General features: G+C 33.4%; 1 protein-coding gene across 1 annotated transcript in view; it reads left to right on the top strand.

The window, feature by feature from the left end:
- Nucleotides 1-27,674, top strand: part of Cntn1 (contactin 1) — a 71,803-nt gene extending 44,129 nt beyond the window's left edge. Inside the window, exons 14-15 of the mRNA XM_026408514.2 lie at nucleotides 9,440-9,560; nucleotides 27,595-27,674. Of these exons, the coding sequence (XP_026264299.1) occupies nucleotides 9,440-9,560; nucleotides 27,595-27,674 (201 nt within the window). The remainder of the gene's footprint in view (nucleotides 1-9,439; nucleotides 9,561-27,594) is intronic.
- The last annotated feature ends 240 nt before the right edge of the window (nucleotides 27,675-27,914 follow it).

Here is a 27,914-nt window from a genome sequence, read left to right as displayed (position 1 = left end):
GTATATATTATTATAAATTTCTCAATTTTTGAGGTGGGGAAACTGAGGATTAAAAAGGCTGAGTATCTAGCTGTATAAATCATAACTTACTCATGACTGAGAGAGGGTTTGAAACCATATGGTCTGACTGCTTGACCGTGTGATCTTAATCAATTGTAGTTTTAACCCATAGTTTAATATTCATGTCTACACATATTTAAATAATTCTATAATTGTTTAAAACACTACAAAGGCAGTACTGTTCGACTCATTATTTTCTTCTTTAATCTTGTTTGTGAACTGTTTATGCTCAGTTTATCCGAATTGTTTCCTTCTTCCTACACTGTCAACACCTTTTGCAATATACTGTAAATCCAGCCTATCCTGCTTAATATGGTCTAACTGTTACGTTTTTGGCAATTCTTAACAATCTCCTTTGATAAGTCTACTCACATGTCTGCAGGTGTTCATTCTTCTGATAGTCCAGGCAACACCATTGAAGAAAAAAGACATTGTGGTTCTAACCCAAAGTCTGTTCTCTTTATTAAAGAAACTATTAATGATACTATAGATGGCACAAAAATTGTTTAAATTTGAGAAATTTATTCTTCATACTGCAGGGTTAGCTCTCTATTCACTGCTGGATAAAAAGCTGAGGACAGTCCAAGGTTATGGGGCAACCGATTGGAAGAGATAAGGAGGGTTTGACAATCATCTGGAGAGAGGCAAGAATCAAGTTACAACTGAAGAAACAGTGTAGAAGACTAGGCAGGTGCAGTGAGATAAGTATAAGCTCTAAATCCACAGGTATAGAGGAAGGATAATTTTGCTCCCTAAGGAAACTTTTTCCATGTGTGGAGATACTTGTGTTTATCACATTGCACAGGCATTGGGTGGCTGTGTGTTATGGGTATCTGTTTAGTACAGGTCCTACTCAATATCTTATTATGTGAAGACAGACCCCTACAACAGAGAATTATGTAGTCTAAACTGTTAAAAGTCCCAAGATTGGGAAATCCTCATAAGAAAGATTTGAACAAGGAATCATATTATTTTGAGCAGATGAGGACATAAATTAAAGGAAGTTGGATAAAAAGAAGGCATTTCAAAGTTAGTATGAGTAGTGAACTTAAGACTTAAATTTTGATGAACAGTAAAAAAGAAGAATAATTATGTAAAAAGTATGCAGACGCCTGGTATAGTACTGGGACCCCAATGAAACTCACAAGAGCATTCTTCTCAGGACCTTGCCCTCTCTCTGCTCTTTCTATTAATAATTAGTTGGAAAGGAGTTAGACTTTTCTGTACTATCTCTGTAAACCTTTAATTAGGAAGGCTTTAATCCTTTAATTAGGTATTAGGTAACTACAACTAATTTTTAAAATTAAATTACTTATTTATTCTAATTTGTTATACATGATGGCAGAATGCTATTCATTTCGTATTACACATATAGAGCACAATTTTTCAATCACTGATTGTCCACAACATATTTTCACACCATTTGTGTCTTCATACATGTACTTAGGGGAATGATGTCTAACTCATTCTATTTGCCATTCCCTAATATGAACACCTGAGATATTATCTACATTCAAGAGCAGTGTCTCTAGTTTATTTGGGCAGGCTTCTTAAAGATCATCACACTTCCAGTACAGAGACCATGCAGCTAAAATCGCTGCCCCACAAAGGGCTTAATGAGCACTGGTTGATGATACAGCTAATTGAAGAGCATTAAGCACATAGAGCAAGTCTTTGTTCCATAGAGATGTATTATTGGCTTCAAGGGATCTCCTAAAATTCATCCCAAGTTAAGAATATATATTTTGACATAGAACTTTATATATACTTAGCTGTACCTACTGTAATTATTCTGGCCTTTTATGCTGGCAGTGTAAAGTCAGTAAGAAGATGGAGAAATGAATATGTAAACCTTTTTGTCTTAGGAGTTTTATAATTTTGCATTATAGACTTTGATAGTTTATTTCTGTCACACTAGGAATATACAATTTTGTTATTAGTTTTCATATTCCTAAAAAACCACCAAACTTTTTCAGTTTGTTTTAAAGAATGGGACATTATCTAAGTAACAGGATTTTTGCTCTGGTTTTGCCATTGATATATTGTATGAGCTTGGGCCAAAGTGTCACTCTGAGCTTCAGGCTCTGCATCTGTCACATGAAGAGGTTGGGCCACATCAGAAGTTTCAAAAAACAATAGAAACAAAAAATGTTTTGGCAGAAAATACCTTTCATAAAGAAATTTTAATTTAGGTACATATATAAAGTGAGGTGCTCTAAGGGAAGATGAAAATGTGTGTGTGTGTGTGTGTGTGTGTGTGTGTGTGTGTGTATGTGTGTGTGTATTTGTCTGTATGTCTACTGCATAATCAGGAGCCTTACCCTACAGTGCCTCTCATTTCTTCCTATTTCAAAACCCCTATCCTGATTATTTCCTTCTACCAAGTGACCATGAAAATTCTCAGAACTCTGAGGCTAATGAGAACCAATTTAAACCAATTTTGAAAAATATATGAATTAAAAGATTTCCAAATTTATTTTCAACTCTTCCAAATCCAAAGAATTGATGTCTTGTCCATCATTCAAAATGTTTGGCAGAGACCTCAAACAAAATTTCCTCCTTTCTGAGTTTTCATTTAAATGGGTCAGTCAATCAAAACTGAACTCTTTCATCATTATTCTCACAGTTTGGGGATATCCAAATCACCAAAAGCCAACATTTCTCCAGATCTTGTAGATTCTAAGTGACCTTTCAGTAGTTATCCTGACATCTTCTCTTACTTATTGTAGTTTTTATATGCCCAGTGACATCCCTTCATATTAATAAGATTTCTATATCTTTAAACAATGTTTAGATTCAGGTAATTTTAATGTTTATATATTCCCTAAAATAACACTAACTCTAATATTAAATAATGCTAAACAGGGGCTAGGGTTGTGGCTCAGCAGTAGAGCGCTCACCTAGCATGTGTGAAGCCCTGGGTTTGGTTCTCAGCACCACATAAAAATAAATAAAATAAAGGTATTAAAATAATGCTAAAGAATAATGTTAATTATGTGTAAAAATGGTTTCGTGATTATTAAAAAATTTTTGTCATTTGAGATGCCATACTACTATCATAACAAATTGCTAATGAGCTGAGGAGTACTGATCTATCAGTCATTTATTTTTCAAGGTTTCAGCAGTAGCTAGATGGATAATAGAAGTAAAAATGGAACTGGCTACCTACTCAATTAGATAAAACAAATATGGCAAAAAGTTTACAATAGTTGAATCTAATCTGGTGATTTATGGATAGTGATTCTTTCTACTTTCTGATGTTTGAAAATTTAAGTGGGAAAACAATTTAATAAATGATACAATAATTTATGAGAATTACTGCTTCTACTTACCAAACTGTGAACCTCCATGCAGTTACCTGATCGCTAAAGCACTGCCTTGGGAACTGCTTAATCCAGAGAAACCAGAGTGATCTATTGCCTATGAAGTCTCCCACAAGCAGCTTAACTTAAAAACTCAAATGTCTTATTTCTAAAATGGGAATATTAATAGTAAATCCCTGGGTATTATGAAAATGAATGCGAAAAATATATGTGAAGTAGTTGGCAGCTTGCCAGACACTTAAAAGTCATTCAATAGATTAATTCAGATCATGGCAAGGGCTCAGGAGCAGTGACAGCAGTGGAGGTAGCAAGAGCAGAAGAGGTAGTGGAGGTTGTAGTAGTATTATTAATAGCAGCAGTAGTGCAGGCAGTAGTAGGGATTTTAGTCATAGTAGCATCGTGTTTTTATATGCAAAATACAATTAGAAGTAGTACCTATTCCATAGCATTACTGCTACAAGTTAGTGTATTTGTACATGCAGAGGCTTTACAATAGCCCCTGACACCTAGACCCTTACTAAATATTGCTGTTAGCAAAGTTTGCAGTGGTGATGCTACCATTAGTAACTGTGTAATATACATCTTCTATTATTTCTCCACTATAACAAGTAAAAACTAAAAAAGAAGATAATTGTTATTGTTTCATGAGTAGAGTATCCATCACATATATTTAATAATTTCTGTTTACATTTATGATATATCTTTAAAAGATATCTTTTCTTTAAGCTTTATATAACTGTCCCTTAACTCTGAAATTCAATGAATAAAACAGATGTATTTTTTTTAAATAGATCTCCATAATGAGACCTAAGTTTTATCTCGACTTTGTATGTACCATATAGTGTATTTCTTTGTTCATTACAATTAAATTTAATATAAATTAGTAATCAGATGCATTTATATTGCAGTAATTATTTTGCATTTATTATACAAGTGAGGGAGGAGTGAAGAATGGGTCTTTGTACGTTGGAAGTCTTTTGACTTAAACTTGGGAAACTTCTGAGTGGTCAACCACATACACACTTTGGAATATCCCTGAGCTTTGCTATCACAATTTCCAGTATGTGATTCAACTCTCCTCGTATGAAGGGAAGAATTTTGTAATTCAGCCAAGCTGTGGCTTTTAGTGAAAATATAGAGAGCATTCGTATCTAATTTGTGGCTAGAATGTGCTGAGGCCCATGATCTTTACTTGCTTTGTAAGCGTTCTGTCAACCACTGAGAACCTCAGCTTCTTTTGAGGTATGGAAAGTGCTAGCAGCATTTATAAAATTGTCAGGAAAGCTTTTCTATGTACAAAGCTATACTGGAAATAATATAGTATGTTTTCCCTTTGCTTCCTTCTGAAGAAATGTAGCACTACATTTTTACCAGGTAAATAACAAATAAGAATAAATTTTGAAGTTGCTTATTTTTGTTTTATACAAGTAAACTATCATTATGTTCCTAAAACCAAATGCTTAAAACAGAGCTGATTTTAAAATCAGTTTAGTATTAAACTTCTAGAATAATTTAATTGAAAATTGTAAAAGTGTTGTGAAGATTTGGTAAGTTTAGATTTGATGAAATATTTGAGGACATAAGTAGTTTGTTTCTATTACATGTGCCCATATAAAAAGAAAAACCACTCCATTCCTATCAGAATAAAATAGATGGATATATAAACAGTATTATGTTTTATACTGGAAACTTAGGAACAGAAAGATAACTACTTCATTAAGAAATAAAGAATATCAGATATATAACTATTTTTAAAGAAGCAATGTCAATGCTCTTGTTCATTTTTATATTAGTTTTTTAGTTTTGTTATTATAACATTGTATGAGAAAATATTTTTTAATGAATAGGTTATTTTATAATGAGATAATGGAAGTTTAATAACAGGATAATCTTTGTTGTTGCTGCTGGGGATGGAACTCAGTCTTGTATATGCTAAATGACAGGCTCTACCACTGAGCTACATCTCCAGCTCACAGGATTGATTATCTTTTATCTAGAAATCTGAAGCAATCAAGGTACTGAGCTCACTTAAGGAAAGAATATAATAGAGTAAATGTTTTTTATGTGAACATTATTATTTTTTCAATATGATAGCATTCTTAGTATTCTTGTGCCCTAATAGTTTAAAAACATTTTACTTAACACATTTCTATTAATAAATATTTAATAGCCAGTGCATTCTTTTAAGGATGTCAAAACATATAAAAGCAGTCTCATAAATGTATACTGTTCATTTTTTGCTATAATTATATTATTTTGATTTTTTCCTCACTAGTAAATTACTTAGATAATGTGCCAATTGGCTTTTATTATAGTTTAAGAAAAACCCCTATAATCACCTTCCTCATATACAGAACCTTACATTCTGCTTACCTCTAATATTTTTTAAATATAAGTAATAAAATAATATTGAATCTCCTTTCATAAATGAATTCTATTTAGTATGGTATGAGGAGTTAGGTCAAATACAAAACTGGGCACAGTCTCCAAGACCACCCTCACTCCTGACTTCAATTGCAAAGTTCAAGAGGTTGCCAAAACCACCCTTGGGTTCAATCCTTCAGTAGAAGAGATGTGTAGAACTCAATGAAGTGGTTATACTTGTGGTTACAGTTTCTTAAAGAAGGAGGATTCTGGTTAAAATCAACCAGGGGAAGATAGGGCAGTCCTGGAGAAACACCAAACACAGAGTATCCATAACCTTCTCCCTGTGAAATCAAAGTGCATTACTTACCATCTTTGATGTGTTGTAGTATGCACAAAGTATTGTTAACCAGGGAAGTTACTTGAGCCTCAATATCCAGAGTTTTTATTAGGGATTCATTATGTAGGCACGATTGGTGGGTTGCCCACATGGTTAATCTCAATCTCTAGGTTCACTGATACCATGCTATCAAAGACCACTATTCCATGTCACAATGTTCATCTTTCTGGCACAATCATCCATCCCCCTCTAAGACTCTACAACCATTGCTGTCTCCCACCTTCAATCTCACTGTTAGACTATGCAATCCTTACTCTATGACCAGTTTTTACTCTGAGATTATACAAGTGTGGCTAACCTCCAAATTAAATCATATTGTTAGACCATCCAGCCATCCAGTATAACCCAAGACCACCAGGGAAAGAACGATGTTAGAAGTCTCCTTTCAGAAGCTGACACAAGGGCCAGAAATCTCTTTGGGCAATGTCAAATTCTTACTACACAATTGAATTAAAAAAGACCTTACACTTCATTTTCTTAAAAAAAGTATTAACAATGTTCTTTTTTCCTATAAATATGCTCATTTTTTTCTAAATTTTTACATTCTCTCATGAAATTAGTATATAAATAATGAGAAACATAGGGGCTGGGGGTGTGGCTCAGTGGTAGAGTGCTCACCTAGCACATGCTCACCTAGCACTGGGTTCGATCCTCAGCACCATATAAAATAAAGAAATAAAATAAAGGTATTGTGTCCAACTACAAATTAAAAAAATATTTTAAAAAATGAGAAAAATATCTCATGAAGAATTGATCTTAAGGAGATGGATGTAGCAACCTAATAGCATAATTATCTGAACTGAAAAATGCATGTGAAATTAGTAAAATAAAATTAATTAAGTTAAAATTGATAAAAATATTTATGTCATTTTAGATAATAAGTATTAATTAATTCATTTATTTAATACTTGTTGATTTCATCTCATGTGGCAGATATGACGTTAAGTATATTATATGTAATAATAAATAAGATCTAGTCTTCCTTCAAAGAATTACAGTTTAGTAGAAAAAATGAACTGCTGCACAATTATACTAGAAAGAGATAGTGACAAGGAAAATGTGCAAGCCAACACCTAACTGAAGCTTTGAATTCTGGAGAAGGAAGGGGCATCTCAAATGTGGGCTGAGGTTAGCCATGTGATGGGGCAGGTGAGGCTCTGCAGATGTAACAAGAGTGTGTACTTCTTCCTAACACCAAGAACATCCTCTTTAATGTGTTTAGGAAATACTCTCATTGTCATGAGCTTACATGTTACATATCTACTAACATAATTCTGATTGAAGCTAAAAAAGATGTGAATATATATTATCTTAAAAGAAAATGACCAAGTACTTAATAAGTTTGAGTACTTCATTCAAGCATGTGCATTTAGTGGAATTATGTTCCTGGCACAGTGCCAGTCCTGGGACTGCAGCACATACAGCCTAGGGGTCTACAACACAAGAACTTACAACACGTATCTTACTGACAGAAAACTAACAATCTGCCAGAGAGATTGATGCATAATTGCATAAATATTTGAGATATGTAATATGACATAAGATACACAGTGCTATGATAAAACAAGGCAAGGAAACTGTTGGCTCTAGAGAAAATTGGTAGGTTGCTTGAGGAGTAGTTTGCATTATTTAGGTGAAGGTGGTGATGGGGTAGAGTATAAGGGTATCATGTTTCTAGGAGCTGTAATACCATGGGGCGTTAGAGATAAGACCCAACAACTTGCCCTTGTGGTCCTAAGAAGGGAATGCTCTTCCTGGAGAGCAGCTTGTAAGTGAGGTGGTATCCCCCGAGAAGGAAGCAGGTTGTCTGTTAGAGTGGTTTATGACTTGTATTCCAGGAAGAAGAAGTTTTAAATGTTTAAATTTCTTCACTTTTATACAGACTGGTGACTTGAGTATGTTTGCATTTTTTTAAAAGGTCATTCTGGGTATCAGGTGAAGAAAAGAGTGAAGTCAGGCAAGGGTGCTGATGAGACCAAATAGGATACAATAAGTCTGGGGAGAGAGTTTGGTAGTTTGGTCAAAGGCAGAAGCAGTAGTAATGGAAAACAATGGATAATTTCAAGAATTCATGATGAAATCTTGAGGAAGTTGGAGAAGAGGTGGGCTTGAGAATGTCTTTGAAGTTTTCAGAAAGTTACAGGTGACTAGAAAAGCTGAGTATTTTGATAAGGAAGGTCAGATGCCGTTGGAAGGTTAGGTAAAGTCAGGAAAAGGGATGAGGTCCACATTAGAATTGATTGAAGAGCAAAAGGGGAAGAAATGGAAAAACCAAAAACAGAAAGTAAAGTTTTGAAACCTTAGTTAAATTACTTGACCACTCTTTTAGTCTCCCTCTTACTTTTAATAAAGTAGACATAATTAGATGTTGTTCAGAGGATCGTGATCAAAGTGAATGAAATGACAATAATATGTATGCATTCATAGCCTAGGCCTTCTACAAACTAGACAACATCCAATATATGCTAGCTATACTTAGATATTACATTAAAATAATGCCTTATCATAACAAGTAAGCTTCCCGCAAGCCTCCTTCAAAAAATATTCATTGAACACTCTTCAGAGCATTGTGAATAGAATATTGAAGAATAACAACAACAAAAATCCTCATTCAGCTTACATTTTGGTGACAAAGCATTATAGTAGAACTGTTCATTTTGACAGTTTCTATCAACTTTTAGTATCTTTGTGAAATAAACTATGGCACATCTTGAAACCAGACTAAGAAATAAGCTTTGCAAAACAAAATCAGCAAATCTCAGCCACATAGCATTTATTTATCCATGTTGACACTTAACACTACCATTATGAGACCTTTAAATGGTATCAATAAAATAGTTTTATCTCCTGGTTTTCTCCCAGTGTAGCTCTCCAGTATTAGAAATAATAGAATGATAAGTTTATTAAATCTGAAAAGGACCTTAAGTAGTTAATTCACTTTATTTTTTTTCGCAGAGAAGCCAAAGCTTCACGTGTAAACTGTGTTAGGTGGGCTGGGGATGTGGCTCAAGCGGTAGCGCGCTCGCCTGGCATACGTGCGGCCCGGATTCCATCCTCAGCACCACATACCAACAAAGATGTTGTGTCCACCGAGAACTAAAAAATAAATGTTAAAAAAACATTCTCTCTCTCTCCTCTCTCACTCTCTCTTTAAAAAAAAAAATGAGTTAGGTGTCTTTTAATGGTGTTCATTTTGTCTGGGGAGAAAAAAAATACCTTTTGATTTTAAATGCCATATAATTTGTTGGGGGAAAAATGTACTGATTGGAATGATTGCTATTTGTGCCAACAGCTGGATGCCAATGGTGAGCTGCTCATTCGAAATGCCCAGCTGAAACATGCCGGAAGATACACATGTACCGCTCAAACAATTGTGGACAATTCTTCAGCTTCAGCTGACCTTGTTGTTCGAGGTAAGAATTTCACAATTTTAAAATTACATAATCAAAGGTTTGCGTCAATAAGTATAATCTTCTGGAAACTATTAGGGTCTCAATTCAAATTCTTATGTAGGGTCTCAATTCCATGCCTCAAAATGCATCTTAGCTTCTTACCCATGTCTGAGAATGATTTATGCCAGACAAGAAGTAAACAAGACTGATTTGTTGTTGTTTAACTAACTTTATATCCTCTAGAAAGTTACCCCACAGACCTACTAAATGTTTGTGTTTTTAAACGTAGTACTCAACTCACTTTATTTCTTACTAATTTTTTTTTTAGTGTGTTGGGTGTAGTGCTGTTTCCTTTTTTATTTTTTTATGGAAAAATATACTAATGCTGTTTACTATAATGTTGAGTATTTCATGTTTATCACAAACCATCATCATAGAATAAAAATCTAATTTATTCATGTATTATGCTTCTATTTGTAGCTCATTTTCAAACTACTGCTTTTGTCCTTACAAATAATATAATTGAGAATGTGATGGGATATGTGTTTATTAAAGATACAACCCCTTTGCTTCTTGCCTCTATGTGGGGATGAGGCTGCCTTGGAACATGACACACTCTGTTGAAATTCATTTAGTGGCTCTTTGCTGGTTGCCTGTGGAATGAAGATCATTTCATTTTGCTTAGTACCCAAGACAATCTGTGTGTTGACTTCAGACTTCTTACTTTATAATGTCTTATCATCATTCCCTATAATCAATTCTAAATGTCCTGCTAATTCACAATACCCTTGTGTTTCTACATCTGTTCCTTGATTCACAGTTCTTTAATGTATTTCTCACATCATCTGTTGGCCAATTCATATCCATACTTTCCAGGTGTTGCTCACATATTATTAAATTTGGGAATCCTTTTTTGATGTCCAGCTTTAACCTCTTATCTTCTAAACTTTCACAACATTTACTGCTTTCTCCAATGTGTTTCATAGCTAACTGTGCATGAGTTATCTCCTAAACTAAATTGCAAAATTTATGTATACATTTAAATTAATGTTTAATTAATTGCACATTCTTTTACATAGTTTTATGACTCTTTTTCTCTGTCTCAATGTCATAATAAAACTTCAATTTTTTCACATTTTACCAACTGGAAATATTTAGTAACCATTACTTAAATCCACATTTGACTATAATTTTTGGATAAAAAATTAGTTAATAAAATAATATCTCTAATGTTTTACTGCCCCTCCCAGACTTAGATTAATAGACTTTCATTCAATCTTATACATTTTCTGAATTCCCTCTAGAACAGTGTTAATATGGAGTCCCTAGGCAACATAGTAAAAATGCAGAAAAACTTTTATCTCAGTTAAATATGTTCTCTAGTACAGGATTAAGGAACCTAATGGGAGTTTCTCTTTCAATTTGTTCCACAAAACACTTATGAAAATTAATAAACAAAATCCTAAGCCTACAAAATTCTAAATTAGAGAAAGTTCATTTAGGTTCAGTGTTTCTATTTGGAGTATTTTGTTGTCTGGTACATCAGTTGTTTTCAAGAGTCATTAGGGAAAGGAATGAATTCACGGTTCCTTCTATTCAGAGCACAAGCTATTAAACCATTTCTAGCATAGCCTAAGTGTAGATTTAATTAAAATTCCTTGCACATGAGAAGAATAAGAATTAATGTTACAGTAGGGATCAATCACAATGCATGGACATGGATATTTTTATACGATTACATTGTAATGAGCTCATTGTAATAATTCTACAGAACACTCTCTAGTATTCTGAGGGAAGAGGATGTTTTAAAGATATAATGTAAGAGTACTGATATTATTCATACACATAGGTAATTAATAATCACCTTGCCATATATTTTTATATAGCTAAAACCAATAAAAAGGGACTATACCAGGTATTATGTGGAAATACATTTTTTTCTAAAGTCTTTTTAGTTCCAGGAAAAAACACCTTAAGGCAAAAGAACCTGGCAAGTGTACTCAGGAAAAATATAACATTTTAAGACCATGAACAATAGCAGGATGCTAATAAAACTATACACATAAATGAAAGGTATTGCTTAGCCCTATTCAAGTCTACACAGTCATAATCTCTCTGTGAGCTTTATTTCAAATAATAAGAAAGGTATTCATTTATATCAAAAGAAATTCACAATTAAAATAGATTAATGTATTTCTGCAGAGTTTGTGTCAAAAACATATTGCAGATCTTCTAAAATGTTTTATTTATTTAAGTCAGAGGATATACAATTGCAAAGTTTTCTTAATATTTTTATATTAATAATGAGTAATACGTGAAGCATATTTTGGGGGGAATACCAAGGATTGAAATCAAGGGCACTCAACCACTGAGCCACATCTCCAGCCATATTTTATATTTTATTTAGAGACAGGGGCTCACTGAGTTGCTTAGTGCCTTGCCATTGCTTAGGCTGGCTTTGAACTGGCGACCCTCCTGTTTCAGCCTCTGAAGCTGCTGAGATTACAGGTGTGAAGCACCATGCCTGGTTTATATGAAGCATATTTTGCCTTAAGTGATAATACTATTGTTGGCCCATTTGTCCACTTAATTGTGCTTTTGCATCTAGTTCATGAAGTCATAACCTAGAGCTCATGGAATGTCCTCGAGAGATATATGAAACTGCTGAAATTATATACTAAATTCCATGTATATGTGAGTTTTCCTAGGAAGAGGATTTATAGTTTTCATCAGATTTTCTCAGCCACCAAATGGCCCCAAAGCACTAAAAAACTTAATTTTTATTTGTATTCCTTATTTTTCCCCATGTAGATCAAGATTCTCTGAAAAGAGAAACAAAGAGCTGGTTAATTGATTTTTAAAAAAAAAAAGTTTAAAAATCCATTAAATTTCTTGTTGTGAGATCTTAGTAGCACATTTAGACTGAATTCCTTTGAAGATTGTTGTATTCAGCACTTCAAGAATAAATATCTGTTACTCAAAAGTTTGAAAACACTTCATAATTGCCCCCCACCCCATATCTGCAATTTTCTTTCTGTGGTTTCAGTTACCATGATCAAATATACTCTGAAATGTTAAATGGAAAATTCAAGACATATATAATTTTAAATTTCAACGACCAACAATAAAAAAATAAATAAATAAAATTTAAAAAAAGAAAAAAGCTGGAAAAAAAAAAGAAAAAAATAAATTTCAAATTGCATACTGATCTGAGTAACATGTTGAAATCTCATGTGGTCCCACTCCTACTGCCCAGGATAAGAAACATTTCTCTTTTTTACTGTGTCCATGCTGTATATACTACCTGTGTATAGCTGTCTTGGTTTACAGATTAATTACACAGTATTGCAGTGCCTATGTTCAAATGACCTTATTTTATGTAATAACAGCCCTAAAGCACAAAATTTTGTTGCAGTCTATTGTTGTAATCATTCTAATAGTTACCTTTAATCTTCTATTGTGCAAATTCATATATTAAACTTTATATAACTATGTATGTATATGAAAAGACAATATATTTACAATTTGGTACTATCTGCAGTTTCAGGCATCCACTATGGATCTTGGAATATTAGTAAGGATTCAGTAGACTTTAGACATATATAAAAACTTGTCAGGTTTGACATGGACTAATTCTAATTTATATTGGATATCAGCGATCTGAACTGCAGATGCTGAAATTAGTGTTATGAGAGAGACAATGAACGTTGTAGAGGGGAACGCAGTTTTCTGAGGAACACCAAGAAAATTTTTGATAACAAAATTAGTCTATTATGTAAACATTTATACTGATCAGATGACTGAAACAAAAGTATAAATACTCAGATATAATTAAGACTGTGGAATCCTTTATTTTATATAACCTTGAAGGAAATCAGTGCATAGTAAAAAAAAAAAAAAATGTTGCTACCCTCTGTACTGTGTGTGTGTGTGTGTGTGTGTGTGTGTGTGTGACTTTGTAATTGCGGATGGGTTAGGGTTATATATGTAAAACTTGATGAAAGCAATTTGTATGGCAGGAAAAATGTGTTTTAGGCATATCCCTTTAATTATCATTTTAAATTGATTTTAGAATGGAGACAGTCAGTTAAATCTGAGCATCTCTGTGTTAATTTCCACTGTTATAACAAAATTCCTGAGCTTTAATTATGTAAGAAGAAAGGAGATTTATGTAGCTCATAGTTCTGGAGGTTCAAGGGCATGGCCCAGGCATTGGCCCTATTCTGGTGAAGACTTCATGGCAGGGGGCATCACCATGGTGGGAGTACATGTGGGAGGGGGAGATTACCTGGCAAGATAAGAAACCAGAGAGAATTCAGGAATGAGGTTTGCTCTTTTATAACAACTCATGCAATGCAAACAACTAACTCACTTCATGAGGCCAGTATGGATCCATGCTGAGCACAATGACCTAATTACTTTGCACTGAGGCCTACCTTTTAAGAGTTTCACCATCTTTCAACATTGCCACAAGCTTTCCACCCATGAACCCCTGGAGGACACAAACAAACCATATCCAAAGTTTAGCAGTCTTTAAATAAAAAACTGAAATGGAATATGGGAAAATTTCATATTCAAAGCATATGTAACATTTTATTTACTCCCTTTTTTTGTCTGTGTCATTTATGGCAAAATCAAAACACCAGAAAAATAGCAGCAATTTTTGTCAAGTGGAAATAATCCATTAAAATATGGGCCCAGTAATCAAATGTGAGACATCATCGTTTATAGAGGACATAAATGTTTACCTGTCGAAGGTATAGTACTTTAATTTATTTAACCACTAATTGGACCCCAGGAGAATTGCCAGAAAAGTGCATATTGTCTAATTTATCAAATTGGATTTTCAGAAGAAACATTAGAAAAAATAAGGACAAACAGTTTTTAAAAAGTTAATGATGGGGTTTGTGGCTCAGTGGTAGCATGGTAGTGTGGTAGTGTGGCTGGGGTTGTATTTCAGTGGTAACATGCTTGCCTTGCATGCATGGAGCACTGAGTTCCATGATCTTCAGCACCACATAAATAAATAAAATAAAGGTGTTGTGTTCATCTACAACTAAAAAAATTTTAAGTTAATGATTATAAATGTGGGAGTATTAGTGGCAAAAATGGTTTCCCGTATTCAAGCATCAAAATGAAACACAAGAAAATAAAAATGAATAAACTTGTATTGAAACAAGTATGAGAGTAAAAAGATTTTTTTTTTTCTCCAAAGATGTAGCAATCCTCTGTTAGTGGACTACCAAGTAGCAATAATACTTGGGGACATCAGCCTTCAGATGGTTTCCATTGATCCTTGATTCCTGGCCCACAAACCTTAGTGTGGTCCCTTGCATAGATGGAGTTGTGCTATGTGCCAGCAGAAGTGACTGTGTATGATTTCTCAGGCTAAGTGGTAGAACACATTGCTGTTTCTGCCTGGATATTTGGCTCACTTGTTCTGAGGGAAGACAGCTTTCATCTCATGAGGACAGTCAGAAGTGTAGAACAACAGGAAGAGGAAGTGAGCCTTCTTCAATAACCAGCACTAACTGCCCAATCATTCAGTGAGCTGTCTAGGCAGCATATCCTTCATTCCCAGATCAGCTTGAGCTTTCAGATACAGCTCTGGTTGACATCTTGATTATAAATCTCATGAGAAAAAATGATCAGTAACCACTCAGCTCAGCCACTCAAGAATTCCTAGTTTATCAAAACTGTGAGATAAAATAATATTTATTGTTTTTAAGCCACTAAGTTTGGGATTAATTTGTCTCATAAGAATAGCTGTAGAATACTACATACACTACCTTCAATGTGCTGAATTAAATTCCATTGTTTATCTACACAAATTATTATTTTATAATGAGAAAAATTAAAGCCATGTTAAGATGAACAGAAATAGTTTATCCTCCTAGAGATTTTTATCTCTAAAGACGGGTAATGGGTTAATTTCAGGAAAATTTCCTAGGAGAAAGTTCTGGGATGTCAAAACTCATAGTAAATGAAGAAACCAATAAATATGTGGATAGATGCAAATTCTCTTAGTCTGTTTGGGATACTATAATGGAATACCATAAACTGGGCAACTTATGATCAACCAAGATTTATTTCTTATAGTTATGAAGGCTGGGGAGTCCAAGATCAAGGTACCAGCAGATTCAGTATCTAGTGAGGACTTCTTTCTTCTTTCTTTCTGGCTCATAGAAGGAACCATCTTACTGGGTCCTCACAAGATAAAAGAGAACAGCTCTCTGGGGCCTGTTTTATAAGGGCATTAATGGCAGAGCTCTGATGACTAAAAGTCTACCAAACACGCTACCTCCAAATACTAGTGCATTGGTGATTCAGTTTTGAACAAGAATTCTGGGGTAGAATACAATGTTTAGATTATAACATAAGCAGACTGAGCTAAGTCTGATTAAGATGATTAAGATGTGATTTGCTTTTATTTCAGGTTTCTATATAGCCACTAATCAGGCATCTATATACATGTATGAATGTAGTGTGGATGTGTGTGCATGCACACACATGTGTGAGTGTGTGCATGTGGTGCACATACATGGTATACATCTAATATGGGTAAATATAAAGAATACTTGAAAAAGAGAATCATGAAATACAGGAGAGTGGTTATATCTGTGGTGGGAAGAAAGGAGTGATAGAGGATATCATTTAAAGAAGGGGGGGGCATCTGCTAAAAGCTGCATCTATATAAGTAATTTTTTCTCAAGACATGTAGTAGATTTTTGTGTAATCATTTTTCTATCCTTTATAATTTTTCCTAAATGTTAGATGTTTCTTAGCAAATATAATGTAATAAAAGAGCATAACAAAGAACCTGCTGTCCCCTGGTTTCTCATCACCATCCTTCTTTGCAATGGTGGATGAGAAATCTTTGTGTACTTCTGGTCCAAGCTCCCATCCTTGTATGTGCATCAGCTCCACCACGACAGCTAACATAAACACACAATTCTAGGCCCTCTCTTGGCAATTTTTGAATTAATATCTCTAGGATGGGCTTAATAAAGCCAGATCAAAGATTAATCTGGTGAACCATTGTATATTAACAATGGCCACAGAAATTGACCCACACAAATATACTCACTGGTTTCTTGACAGAGATGCAAAAACAATGCAATGGAAGAAGGATGACCTTTAAAACAGATGGTGTTGAATCTCTTGGGCATTCATAGGTAAAAGAGAAAAATGTTAAAAAATATATAAACTTGGCCTAAATTTTGAATTTTATACAAAATCAATTCAAAATGGATCATGGATGGACTTAAATGTAAAATATAAAACTACCAAACTCTTAGAAAAAATATAGATAAATCTTTTCAGAACCAAGAAGTAGTTGAAGAGTTATTAGAGTTAATACCTTAAAGCATCATGTATAATATGAAAAGTGACATATTGCACTTCATCAAAGTTTTTAAAATTTTACTACGCAAAAGAATCTCTGAAGAGAATAAAATGATAACCTACAAACTAGGAGACAATATTTTCAAACTGTGTATCTGACACAAAAAAATTGTATCTACAAAGATTCCTTCGAATTCAACATCTAAAAGACAAAAAATCCAATATAATAATGGGCAAAGACAAAAACAGACATGTCATCAAAATGTATAAAACTAATAAGCACATAAAAATATCTGTCATCATTACCCATTAGTCTTTAATACAAACTGAAGACCTAAAGAGATATCACTATATCCCTATCAGAATGGCTTAAATTAAAAAAATAGAATGAAATAATGCAAAGAGACTGGGTCACTTACATATTATTTGGAAACATGTAAAATGGAATAGCCACTCTGGAAAACAATATGGTGATTTTTTAGAAGACTAACGTTCTCACCATGAGCCAGCAATTTCACTCTTGGGCATTTATCCTAGAGTTATAAAAGCTTAAGTTCACATAAAAATATTTACACAAATATTCATTGCATCTGTATTTATAATATCCCCAAAGTATAAGCAACCCAAATGACAAAAATATACGGATTGAAAACAGATTAATGGTTGTTAAGGGTTAGGGAGAGGGAGAGGAGGGAGTGGCTGTGGCTATACACAAGTAGCACAGGGGATTCTTACAATGAAGTTATTCTGTATCTTGACTGTGGTGGTGGTCCCCCAAGTTTACACACGTGATAAAACTAAAAATCACTTATAACTAAACAAACACACCCACAGGCACATGAAAAAATATAAACCAGGCGAAATCCGCCTAAGGTTGATGGACTGTGCCAGTGTCAATTTTTCTGCTTGCACATTAGTAATGCAAAATGATATTGTGTTGGGGGATAAAGAAGGACTTCTCTGATTACTTTTCACAATTGCATATGTACCTGTAATTAGCTCAAAATGAAACTTTCAAAAATCACTGGACATAAAATATACTAGAAATATAGAGAAAATGTATAGCTATTTGTGGGCATTTATTTTAAGAATTGTATGATATGATTAGAAGGCATAGAGCTTGGCATTCCCCAAAGGAATGTTTGCCCAGTGATGGCCACTACACTGCCTTTAAAGGGATGTGTCCAATTAACCTTAGGAAAAGGCAAAGTGGGTGGGACTTGCAGCTTTGGAAGCAGTGTTAAAATTATTAAAGGCAGTAGAGTTAAGCCTGCACTAAAAACCCTCTTCTATTTTTCCCCTTGCAATTTTTCATCTCTCCTTTAAATAAATATTAAATACATTTTTAAAGAATATCAAAATGGAGGACATCAGATTAATACAATCCTAAAATGTCTAAATATTTAAACCTGGCCTGGGTTGGCAACTCTGTGCAATTAACTAGTCCCCAATACAAACGTGATAAAGAAGTAACTAACTGTTATTTGGAAATTATTATTCTAGAGAATTCATTTTGGACAGTTTGCAAGTTGTACTGTTTTGTTTATATAGTGTATTTTTAGAACAAATTAATTTTGAAATGTGTTTCAAAAAAAAAAACAGTTAACATAGTCCTTTCCTCCAGTTGATCAGGGGGAACTATATAGAATTAAAATCAGAAGACAATAGAAAAAAATGATGTTAATGTCTTGCTAGAAGCAATGAAATAGAGTTCTGACTGAAGGCCAGGGATAGCAGAGAATGGAGGAAAGCAGCCAGGTGGAGAGAAAAGGCTTAATTCCATGCCCTTTTCCTTTATCCATCATCATTTAACACAGTTGCAGTTAAACACTAAGTCACACTAAGTTAGATGGAATTAGCTTTAAAAACCCTGTAGTCAATCACAGGACCACTCAACCTAAGCATGTATTAAAAAGAAAGAAAAGAAAACAGAAAAAAAAAAAAAACACATGGTAAAAGCAATAACAAGTCCCTAGATACAGCAATAATTTAAAATTAAGATACATTTACAGGATGTCATAGTGCCATTCTTAGTATTATGATATTCAAATTGTTTTGAGAAAATTTCAGTGACAGTTTGTCTTTTTTTAATAAGGAACATATATTGGTATTAATTGAAAAAAATGTATCACTGAGAGAAGTAATTTTAGAATCAACCTTTTCAAATTAGAGTTGTGTCTTATAGTCAAACAGATTTAAAAGTCAGATTACTATAATTTGCTTAATATTTAGATGACCATTTTAGTTCACAACCATTGTCTTGTTTTTTTTTTTTTAAAGAATCAGTTCTATTATACTTTAGATATTTATTTTTAGGCTTCTAATGTGAAAATTCATTCTAAGAGAATGGATACAAATTTCTGGGTTTCTAATAAAATGTTTACTTCTGAAGTTCATGGAAGTGTTTCAAGTGGCTTCCTCAAGTGTTCTAGGCTGGGGAGCAGTCCTGTGTCAATGATCTTCAGCAGACTTTTCTTGAGACCTTAAAGCTCTTCCTTTCAGAGCGTCACTTAGAAGCAAAGGATCCTCAGGATTTACTCAGCCACACTCATGGAAACACAATAAGGTGCAGTTTGCTAAATCTCAGTTCTCATTCATGAATGATATTTAAAAATGGGCCATGAAACTAGGCCACAAGAGCAAGAAATTATATATAATTATATAAGTTTTCACTTATATGTGCTTTACACCTTTCCCTTCTATGTTACAAACATCGTTAGCAACGCTGCTGGCTATTAGGGACACTTTCCGGACATCTGCATGAACCAAACATGTTTGGCATTAAAATTGCCAAATAGGAGATGTAGTCAGGGTTCTACTTTTCAGGTTCCCTCCTCTGTGCTTCTATACTACATTAAATAATATTTCTTAACCGAAGTCTGAGCTTTCAAAAGGCAAACAAAAGACAAAAGGCCTTTATTATCTAAAACTTTCTGTTTGATCTGATTCCCATCTCCAACATATGTGCCATGGAATTTGAAATTGTTTGGGGGGAAAAAGTAGCTGAAGCTAAAGTAGATAATATGAAAACAGGGTGAATATGCTTATATTGTTTCTATTGTCATATTGGAAACATTCATTTTGTCTTACGTGGATTTTTATTTAGCTGGAAGCAGTGTGTGTGTGTGTGTGTGTGTGTGTGTGTGTGTGTGTGTGTGTGACTTTCTACTTTATTTCAAAGTCAAACATAGACATACAGAATGGAGAAAAATACAAGTTAGATGCCATCTTTATTTGGTATAGTCTATTGAAGTTTTTATTACTTGACCTAATGACATGGTTACCAGATTCTTTCATAAGAAGGTCATTTTGTTTGATGACTAAATCCTTTTAAATTCTGTCTTTGATAAGTAAAGGTAACATATCTGAATAAAATAACCTGGAAACTTGTGGAAGTGGAAACTGTCAATACACTTTTTAGTCTGAATAATATCCATACATTTTAAATTATTAGAAATGGTTGGCTAAAAGCCTTTTCTATGAAAAATGTTTTTGACTACTTATTACTTTCAGCTGTTCTGTATTAGCAATTTATATACAGAGCATACCAGTCTTTTCTGTTCAGGCAAAAATGTTTTAGATGTGTTTATTTGGATATATTTGTCCAGAGAAACTAGTACACTGTGTTTAAGAAATATGGAATAGATAACTATGTTCTTCCTCTGAGGTAAATGTGTACTAATCCTGTTGTTGACAATTGATACATTAATTACATCTTTTTTCTTCCCACTTCTTGACATTTGAAAATACAACTTCATATTCTTATTGGTACATTACAATTATATATAATAGTGTTATTTGTTGTTATATATTCATACCTGCACAGAATATAACAATATAATTTGATCCATATCATTCCCCAGTACCTCCCTTTCTCTCCTCCTCCTCCCTACCCTTGGTTCCCTTCTTCTACTCCACTATCCTCCCTTCTATTTTTTTTAGATTGCCCTCCAACACAGGCACATCACCCCCACCTCTTTTTCCCCTCTAGCTTCTACCTAAGAGAAGAAACACATGACCCTTGACTTTCTGAGTTTGGCTTATTTTGCTTAACATAATGCTCTCAAATTCCACTCATTTTCTTGAAAATGACATAATTTCATTCTTTTTTATGACTGAATAAAACTACATTTTATATGTGTATATATATAATATATGTATAATATATATATATATATATATATTATACATGTATTATTTCTCTGTCCATTCATTGATGGACACTTAGACTGATTCCATAATTTGGCTATTGTGCATTATGCTGCTATAAACATGGATATGCAGGTATTGCTATAGTATGGTCACTTTAATTCTTTAGGATTATTACCGAGGTATTTCCACTGTTAATATTTTGAAGAACCTTCATACTTATATCCATAGTGGTTATACTAATTTATTCCACCATAGTATAACAGTATTTCTTTTTCTCCACAACCTCTTCAGCATTTATCATTGTTTGTATTCTTGATAACTGCCATTCTGACTGATGTGAGATGAAATCTGGGTATAGTTTTGATTTGAATTTCCCTAATTGCTAAAGATGTTGAATACTTTTAATATATTTTTGTTATACAAATACAATTTGAAATTGAGAATTAATCCTAAATGTCATCTGGACAATTCTTATCCTCTCATTTCACAAACTTAGACACAGAGAAAGTGCCTTCCCCTTCATTCTCTATTTATTTACTGGCACTTGATCATTTTAGGACCCTGGTTCAGTCTTATTGTCCTAGGCTTCTAGGAAAATCTTTTCATAAAGTGAGATATAATTTCTAAAATTCACCATATTAGATAGATTATCAGGTCAGCTTTATAATCATTGTTACTAAACAGTAAAAATTTCTGATTTCAGTTTCTACTGAAACTGTTTCTTTTCTTTTACCCTTGCATTTTCTGGCATATAGTCACAAAAGTAATTTAATTTTAGAAACATTTTGGGAAAAGATAGAACCAAACACGTTTTTTAGGAAAATGTTAAATCACCACCTCAAGGATTATTTAGAGTTTTTTTGAATGAGTAACTCGGAACTTTCATGTTAGTGAAGGCAGCAGGATGGAGAGTATGTTAAAAGTTTGTGAAACTCTTGGTGCTAAATCAGAGTTTAGAATTCTGTGGTATCTGGCATAAATATTAACATTGTGTTAAAAATTATTTTATTCAAATTATTATTAAATAAATGAATGTGGGTTAATACTCAAAATTACTATGAAGGCATACCAGGCTAAAATTAATTCAAAAATATATTTAAATTAATCAGTCAGATCACCATGAAATTAGGAAGAATAGACATAAAACTTTCATGTAGTATATACAGCAAATCAGTATCCAGATATACACGTACCTCACCACACACCTATGCATGCATGTGCATGCATATACGTGTACACACACACAAACACACACACACACACACACACACACACACACACACGAGAACGGGAAGAAATCCAGAAAAGGGAAAAATTTATACAGGCAGAAAAATCAGTGTCCAGATCATCATAGTCAAATTAAAGAGGTAGTTTTTCAAGTATTTGGGGCAGAAAACACACATTTACCTCAGATACTTGGATAATTGCCTGTGTTTTCCACTTGCTTTGGCCAAGGAAATCTTGCCACAGAGACAGACTAAAGACTCTGTCTCATCAGCCTTGGAGAACTGAGACAGCAAAATGGTCCTTGCTGCCCACACTGGTTGGAACAATGACAGATTGGGCGCCCTTCTGAGGCATGCTAACCCCACTCTGCATGAAGCCTTGGCGATACAGCTATTAATAGCCCAGAAATTAAACATTCCCATTTCCCTTTCTTAAGAGCATCAGAAAATTTAGGTCAAAGAAAAACTATTAGGGGCCAGTTTTCCATAATTGTTACATACTAAAACTGAAATATTGAGCCAAAATGCATATCTGGTTATAATAAACACGAAATTTAGAAAATGGATGATTGTTTCAAAGTTATAACTTAGTAGTGCTACTTTTTTTAAAAAAGGAGCTTGGATAAAAATAACAGACTTTCCATTTATTTTTAGAGTTTTAAAGTATATCAATGATTCGATATTATATTTCTCAATGTAAGTTGAATGTATAGTGATTACTTCTGACTTTCTTTGTCTTAAAATAAAAATGATCAACTTTTGGAAAACTGGAATGTCTTCTTTGCTACTCAGTTGATCTGTATCCATGGCATCTTTCTAAAAATAGTCAACAACTCTGTTACTTCTGTCTTTGAATCAGGAGAAAACATAAAAGCATTGCAGAACTTAATAGGCATTCTGAGCTTTTAGACTCTCCACTGCAGTGCCCCAAACAGGTTTACACATCTCTGTGTATTTACCAGACAATTATGTCAAATCAAGCTGGAAACTACACCAATTACGTCAGTTTTTTGAAAGCAGATACAGATAAAGGGTGATGTTGAAAATTCTTCATAAGTGTATTAATGACAGTTTTTTCATATTTAGCAAATAATTTTAATTTTTGTTCACAAAATATTATATTTTGTTCACTAAGAATTATATTCTAATATTTATGCTGTGAAAAGTTATATATTATGAATATAAAATAAATATGAATAGCATTATTTAATATGTAATATATGACATAATAAATATTATAATTATCTGGTATTTTATAATGAAATAATATAATTATATAGCATGTTATAATGACATATTAACTTATTTCATATGTTTATTATATTATATAAGGATATATAAAATTTATTAAGAATATTATTTGGCACACAATTTTAAGATTACTGTAACTTGATATAAATAAATTCTAATTCAGATATATTTAATGTGATAAAATCATGTGGAAATGTTAAAATGTAAGCCTTTTCTATTTTGTCAAGAAATATTGGGGCTGGGGATGTGGCTCAAGCGGTAGCGCGCTCGCCTGGCATGCGTGCGGCCCGGGTTCGATCCTCAGCACCACATACCAACAAAGATGTTGTGTCCGACGAGAACTAAAAAATAAATATTAAAAATTCTCTCTCTCTCTCTCTCTCTCTCTCTCTCTCTCTCTCTCTCTCTCTCCTCTCTCACTCTCTCTTTAAAAAAAAAAAAAGAAAAGAAATATTTATTACATATAAAGCTCTGATAAAAGATTTTGTAATTTTTATTTTCACCCATGAAATATATATATGTACATGTATATATATTTATTATTAAATATATGTATATATTTATACACACACATACATATGACCTAATAACAAGCAGGGGGAAGCTATAATAATTTAAAACATTTTTTTCCAACTAGTTAACTTTATACAGTTATAATTCCAATAGAATAAACAGCAAATAAATTATAGTAGATGGTTTGAAAACTTGATTTTATAATGCACTCTTTGGCCTAAAAATAGTTAATTGAAACTGATGTATGTTTTCCTGCTTTTTTTTACAGCATAATAATTCATACGGTCAAAAAAATAACTCATTCAAAATGTTTCAATATCTTATATTAGAATGCATATATCAATAAAACTTTTATATAAATTTTACCATATCATCCTAACAAAACCATTTTAAAGTGGTAGCAAGAAGATTATTAATCTCATTTCATTAGCAAAAGAATTTTTTAAAAAGAAAATTCTCAATTTTCACACTATAAAGCCAGATACAGGCAGATATCAATGCTCCAGATGCAACAACCTGAACTTACTTCTGTTTTTCCTTAATATTTAACTTTTCCAGATACATAAATCACACCACATAATTTTTATTGTATATCACTATCACTGTTAGAAAATGTTTAGTTTATCAAAGTAACTAGATTGCCTGCCACACACACAAATGCTCTGAGTCATTGATAATTCCAAGCTAAGTTAGAGAGTACTGTATAATTTTAGGTTATTTTAAATTAGAATTTCATTAAAATCATCTTTTTCAATTCATTTTATATTTTAAACAGAAGAAAAAACGCCTTAATATTACTACTGATAAAATAACCAAGAAAAGAAATAATGATATAAGATCCCTTTCAAACAAAACAATTTTGTAATTGATGATTTTTTATGGAATGTCTGACCTTTTGAGTTTGGGGAATGTGCAATTCTGTCCTTAGGGTGCCTTGTGCAGGCAGCCTTCCCACCAACCACCGCCTCACAGATAGGAGCCTACTACCCTAGCCGCCCCAGGAATTTGACTATGCCCCTGAGGTTTTTGCCTCTTATTAAAGGAGAATGAAGTAAATTCAGAAAAAGTGTTTACCTCTACACATATGGTAAATTTAGGAAGCTACCAGAAGGAGAGTTTAGTGCCTCCAAATTCTTATTACATGGTTCCTCCAAACATTACTGGAATTTAATGAAACATATTGCAAGGGAAAGGAAGACATGTTAATGGGTCTTACAACTCTCTGGACAATATCTCTTAGTACCCTACAAATGCAGCTGTTTTAGATTTGGCAGCCTCCCTCCTTTCTACTCAAAACTGACCCTGGGACCCCAACCTCTGTGTCAGAACACCCCTTGTGTACTCAACATCTGAGTCAGGTATCCCATGAGATCAGAACAGCAGGGAGCAGTTCTCTACCTTTTCTCTGCCAGGGCACTTTTCCATCACAGTGTTTTACTGTATATTATCCTCTCATAAGTGATTGCAGACTCTGGCATAAATCCCCAAATTCCTTTCTCCTAAAAAATAAAACACTATTTTAATTTCTAATTGTCCAGTGTTAGCCATCATTAATGGTCACTCTGGACATGTGAATATCTGAGGAAGTTGACTGAGGTTTGTGTGGATTTCTCAAAGCACTCCTGAACAAGCAATCTCTTTATTTGAAACTGCATTGGGATACAAGTGAGTGACATCTCACATATTGCAGTGATAACTTTGAATGCACTTATATTTTTTAAATGTGCATTCTCATAAAAAAGGATGAATTCCAGTCATTTGCGACAACATGTATGGAACTAGAGATCATTATGTTAAGTTATATGACCCAGGCACAGAAAGACAAATAGTTGTATGATCTCACCAGATGTGTAATTTTTAAGAGTTGATCTCCTAGAAGTTGATAGTAAAATGATGGTAACTAGAGGCTGGAAAAAGTGAGGTGGGGGAGGGATGAAGCAAGGTTGGTTAACAGATTAGTTAGAATAACATTATAGTTAGAAGGAAGAAGTGTTGGTATTGCATTACACACTAGAATAGCTGCAGATATCTATAATGTACTGTGTAGTTTTAAAAAATTAGACAAAAGGATTTTAAATACTTTTTACCATATGTATGTATATCATATACATATATACATCATAGTATCCCATTTATATGATAAATATTTATATATCAGTTTAAAATAAGAATAAATATAATGTACAAATTTCTAAATTCTCAATGCTATTAGTAGCAAATTATTTGTGACATACCAAAGTATAGGTATCCTTTGTAGGAGCGTCACTGAGTAGTTCAAAAAATACACTTCTGAGCACCTGCTCGCTTCGGTTGTAGTGGCTCTTGATAAACAGAGCATCTGGTCCCCTCAGATGTCTGGACTTTAAACAGCTTGGATGATAACCATGGTAGCCATGCCAGAAGGAGCTCAGGGAAGCTCATTCAGGGAATGTACACATCCCCTTCTCTCCAGGCTTAAAACTTCAGATTGCAGATAAGCACATTCCGCTAATACAGCAAAACCTACCAAGATCTTATTTAAAAGTGGGGGGAAAAGAATATATGTCATATTTACAGTTTCAATTTTTATCTAAGAAGCTTAAAATTTCATGTGCTTAAAGTATCCGAGTTCTAAAACCTTTGTTAAACTATTTACCATAAGAACTAAATTTGCAACAAGCCGTCAGCAGAGGCAAATTGTCCTAGATACATTTGTCTATTTAAATAACTGCCATCAGTGTCAGTAGTAGCTAGTAAGTAGCCTAATTCTAATAATCAGGCTATTCTGAGTTAAGAGTAGCAGAAAGAGATAGACAATCATCTGTTAATTGCACCCTTTTGTATAATACCATAACTGCATTAATAAACATGAACAATTTCTATAAGATCTTCATGGTATGAAGGAAAGGCTATGGTCTTTGGCATTTGGCACACATAGGTTAGCTATTTACATATTTAATAACCTGTGGGATCAGGAGAGACAGTTAATCACTATAAACCTCATATTTATGAAGGAGAATACTGGTAGTTACTGTTTATACATACCCATGGCAACTTTTTATAAATGTTTTTCTTTATTTCCTTCCTCTTTACTATTAATAAATATAGACATAAAATAAATATTATTCAAGGCATTGCTATCATGACATCCTGATTCAACTACTGATTAACTCTTTAGGATTATTCCTTAAATCTATTTTAGTTTATATTTCTTCATTAAAATTCTTCAAAACATAAGCATATGCTTTAGTGGGTAAACTTAGACTGTGGGGAATAAACTATACACAGGGTCAGAATTTTAATTTTTTTTTCATTTTTGTTGTTGTTTGTTTTTTTTGTGAAGGGTCTCCAGTTACTAATCTTTAAAAAGTGAGTCACTAAGAAGCAGAGAGGTTTGATTGGGCAAAGCTTGTCACTTTTTCTGTCACCCTCCTTTGGACCTCCATCCTCAGGGTCCAGAAGACAGCTCTCTCTGTTAATTATTTCAACTTAACCTGACAAGGAGACATGGCAAATCTCCGAAGTTCATGGCTTCCTGCCTAGAACTTGGCATCCACATCTCCCTTCAGCATTGATCTTTCCTCTTGCAGGTAAAAACAGAAAAAATGGAGAGAAAAGCATGGCGGATCCCTTTCTCCCCGTCTGTGCAAGCCTGCCTCCAACCTGGTGATCGTTCACACTCACCATTTGTGTGAAAGCCTTGTTGTTGTTTTTTTTTTTTTTTAATATGTTACTAGATTTGACTAATTAACTCAATCTCATAGTTTCTGCAATTTTTCCCCTGCAAACTAGTTTTTAGAAGATGTTTCCCCATTGAAACTTCTAAACATAAAATATTTTTTTAGATATAATTATAAAGCTTCACTAATAACTGCAAAAACCAAAATGCCTAGTGAACTAACCTCATATA

The sequence above is a fragment of the Urocitellus parryii genome, chromosome 5 (assembly GCF_045843805.1).
Source record: "Urocitellus parryii isolate mUroPar1 chromosome 5, mUroPar1.hap1, whole genome shotgun sequence".
In the NCBI taxonomy this organism is placed as follows: domain Eukaryota; kingdom Metazoa; phylum Chordata; class Mammalia; order Rodentia; family Sciuridae; genus Urocitellus; species Urocitellus parryii.
Note: the sequence above shows the minus strand (reverse complement) of the source record. Positions and strands in the feature narration are given on the sequence as shown.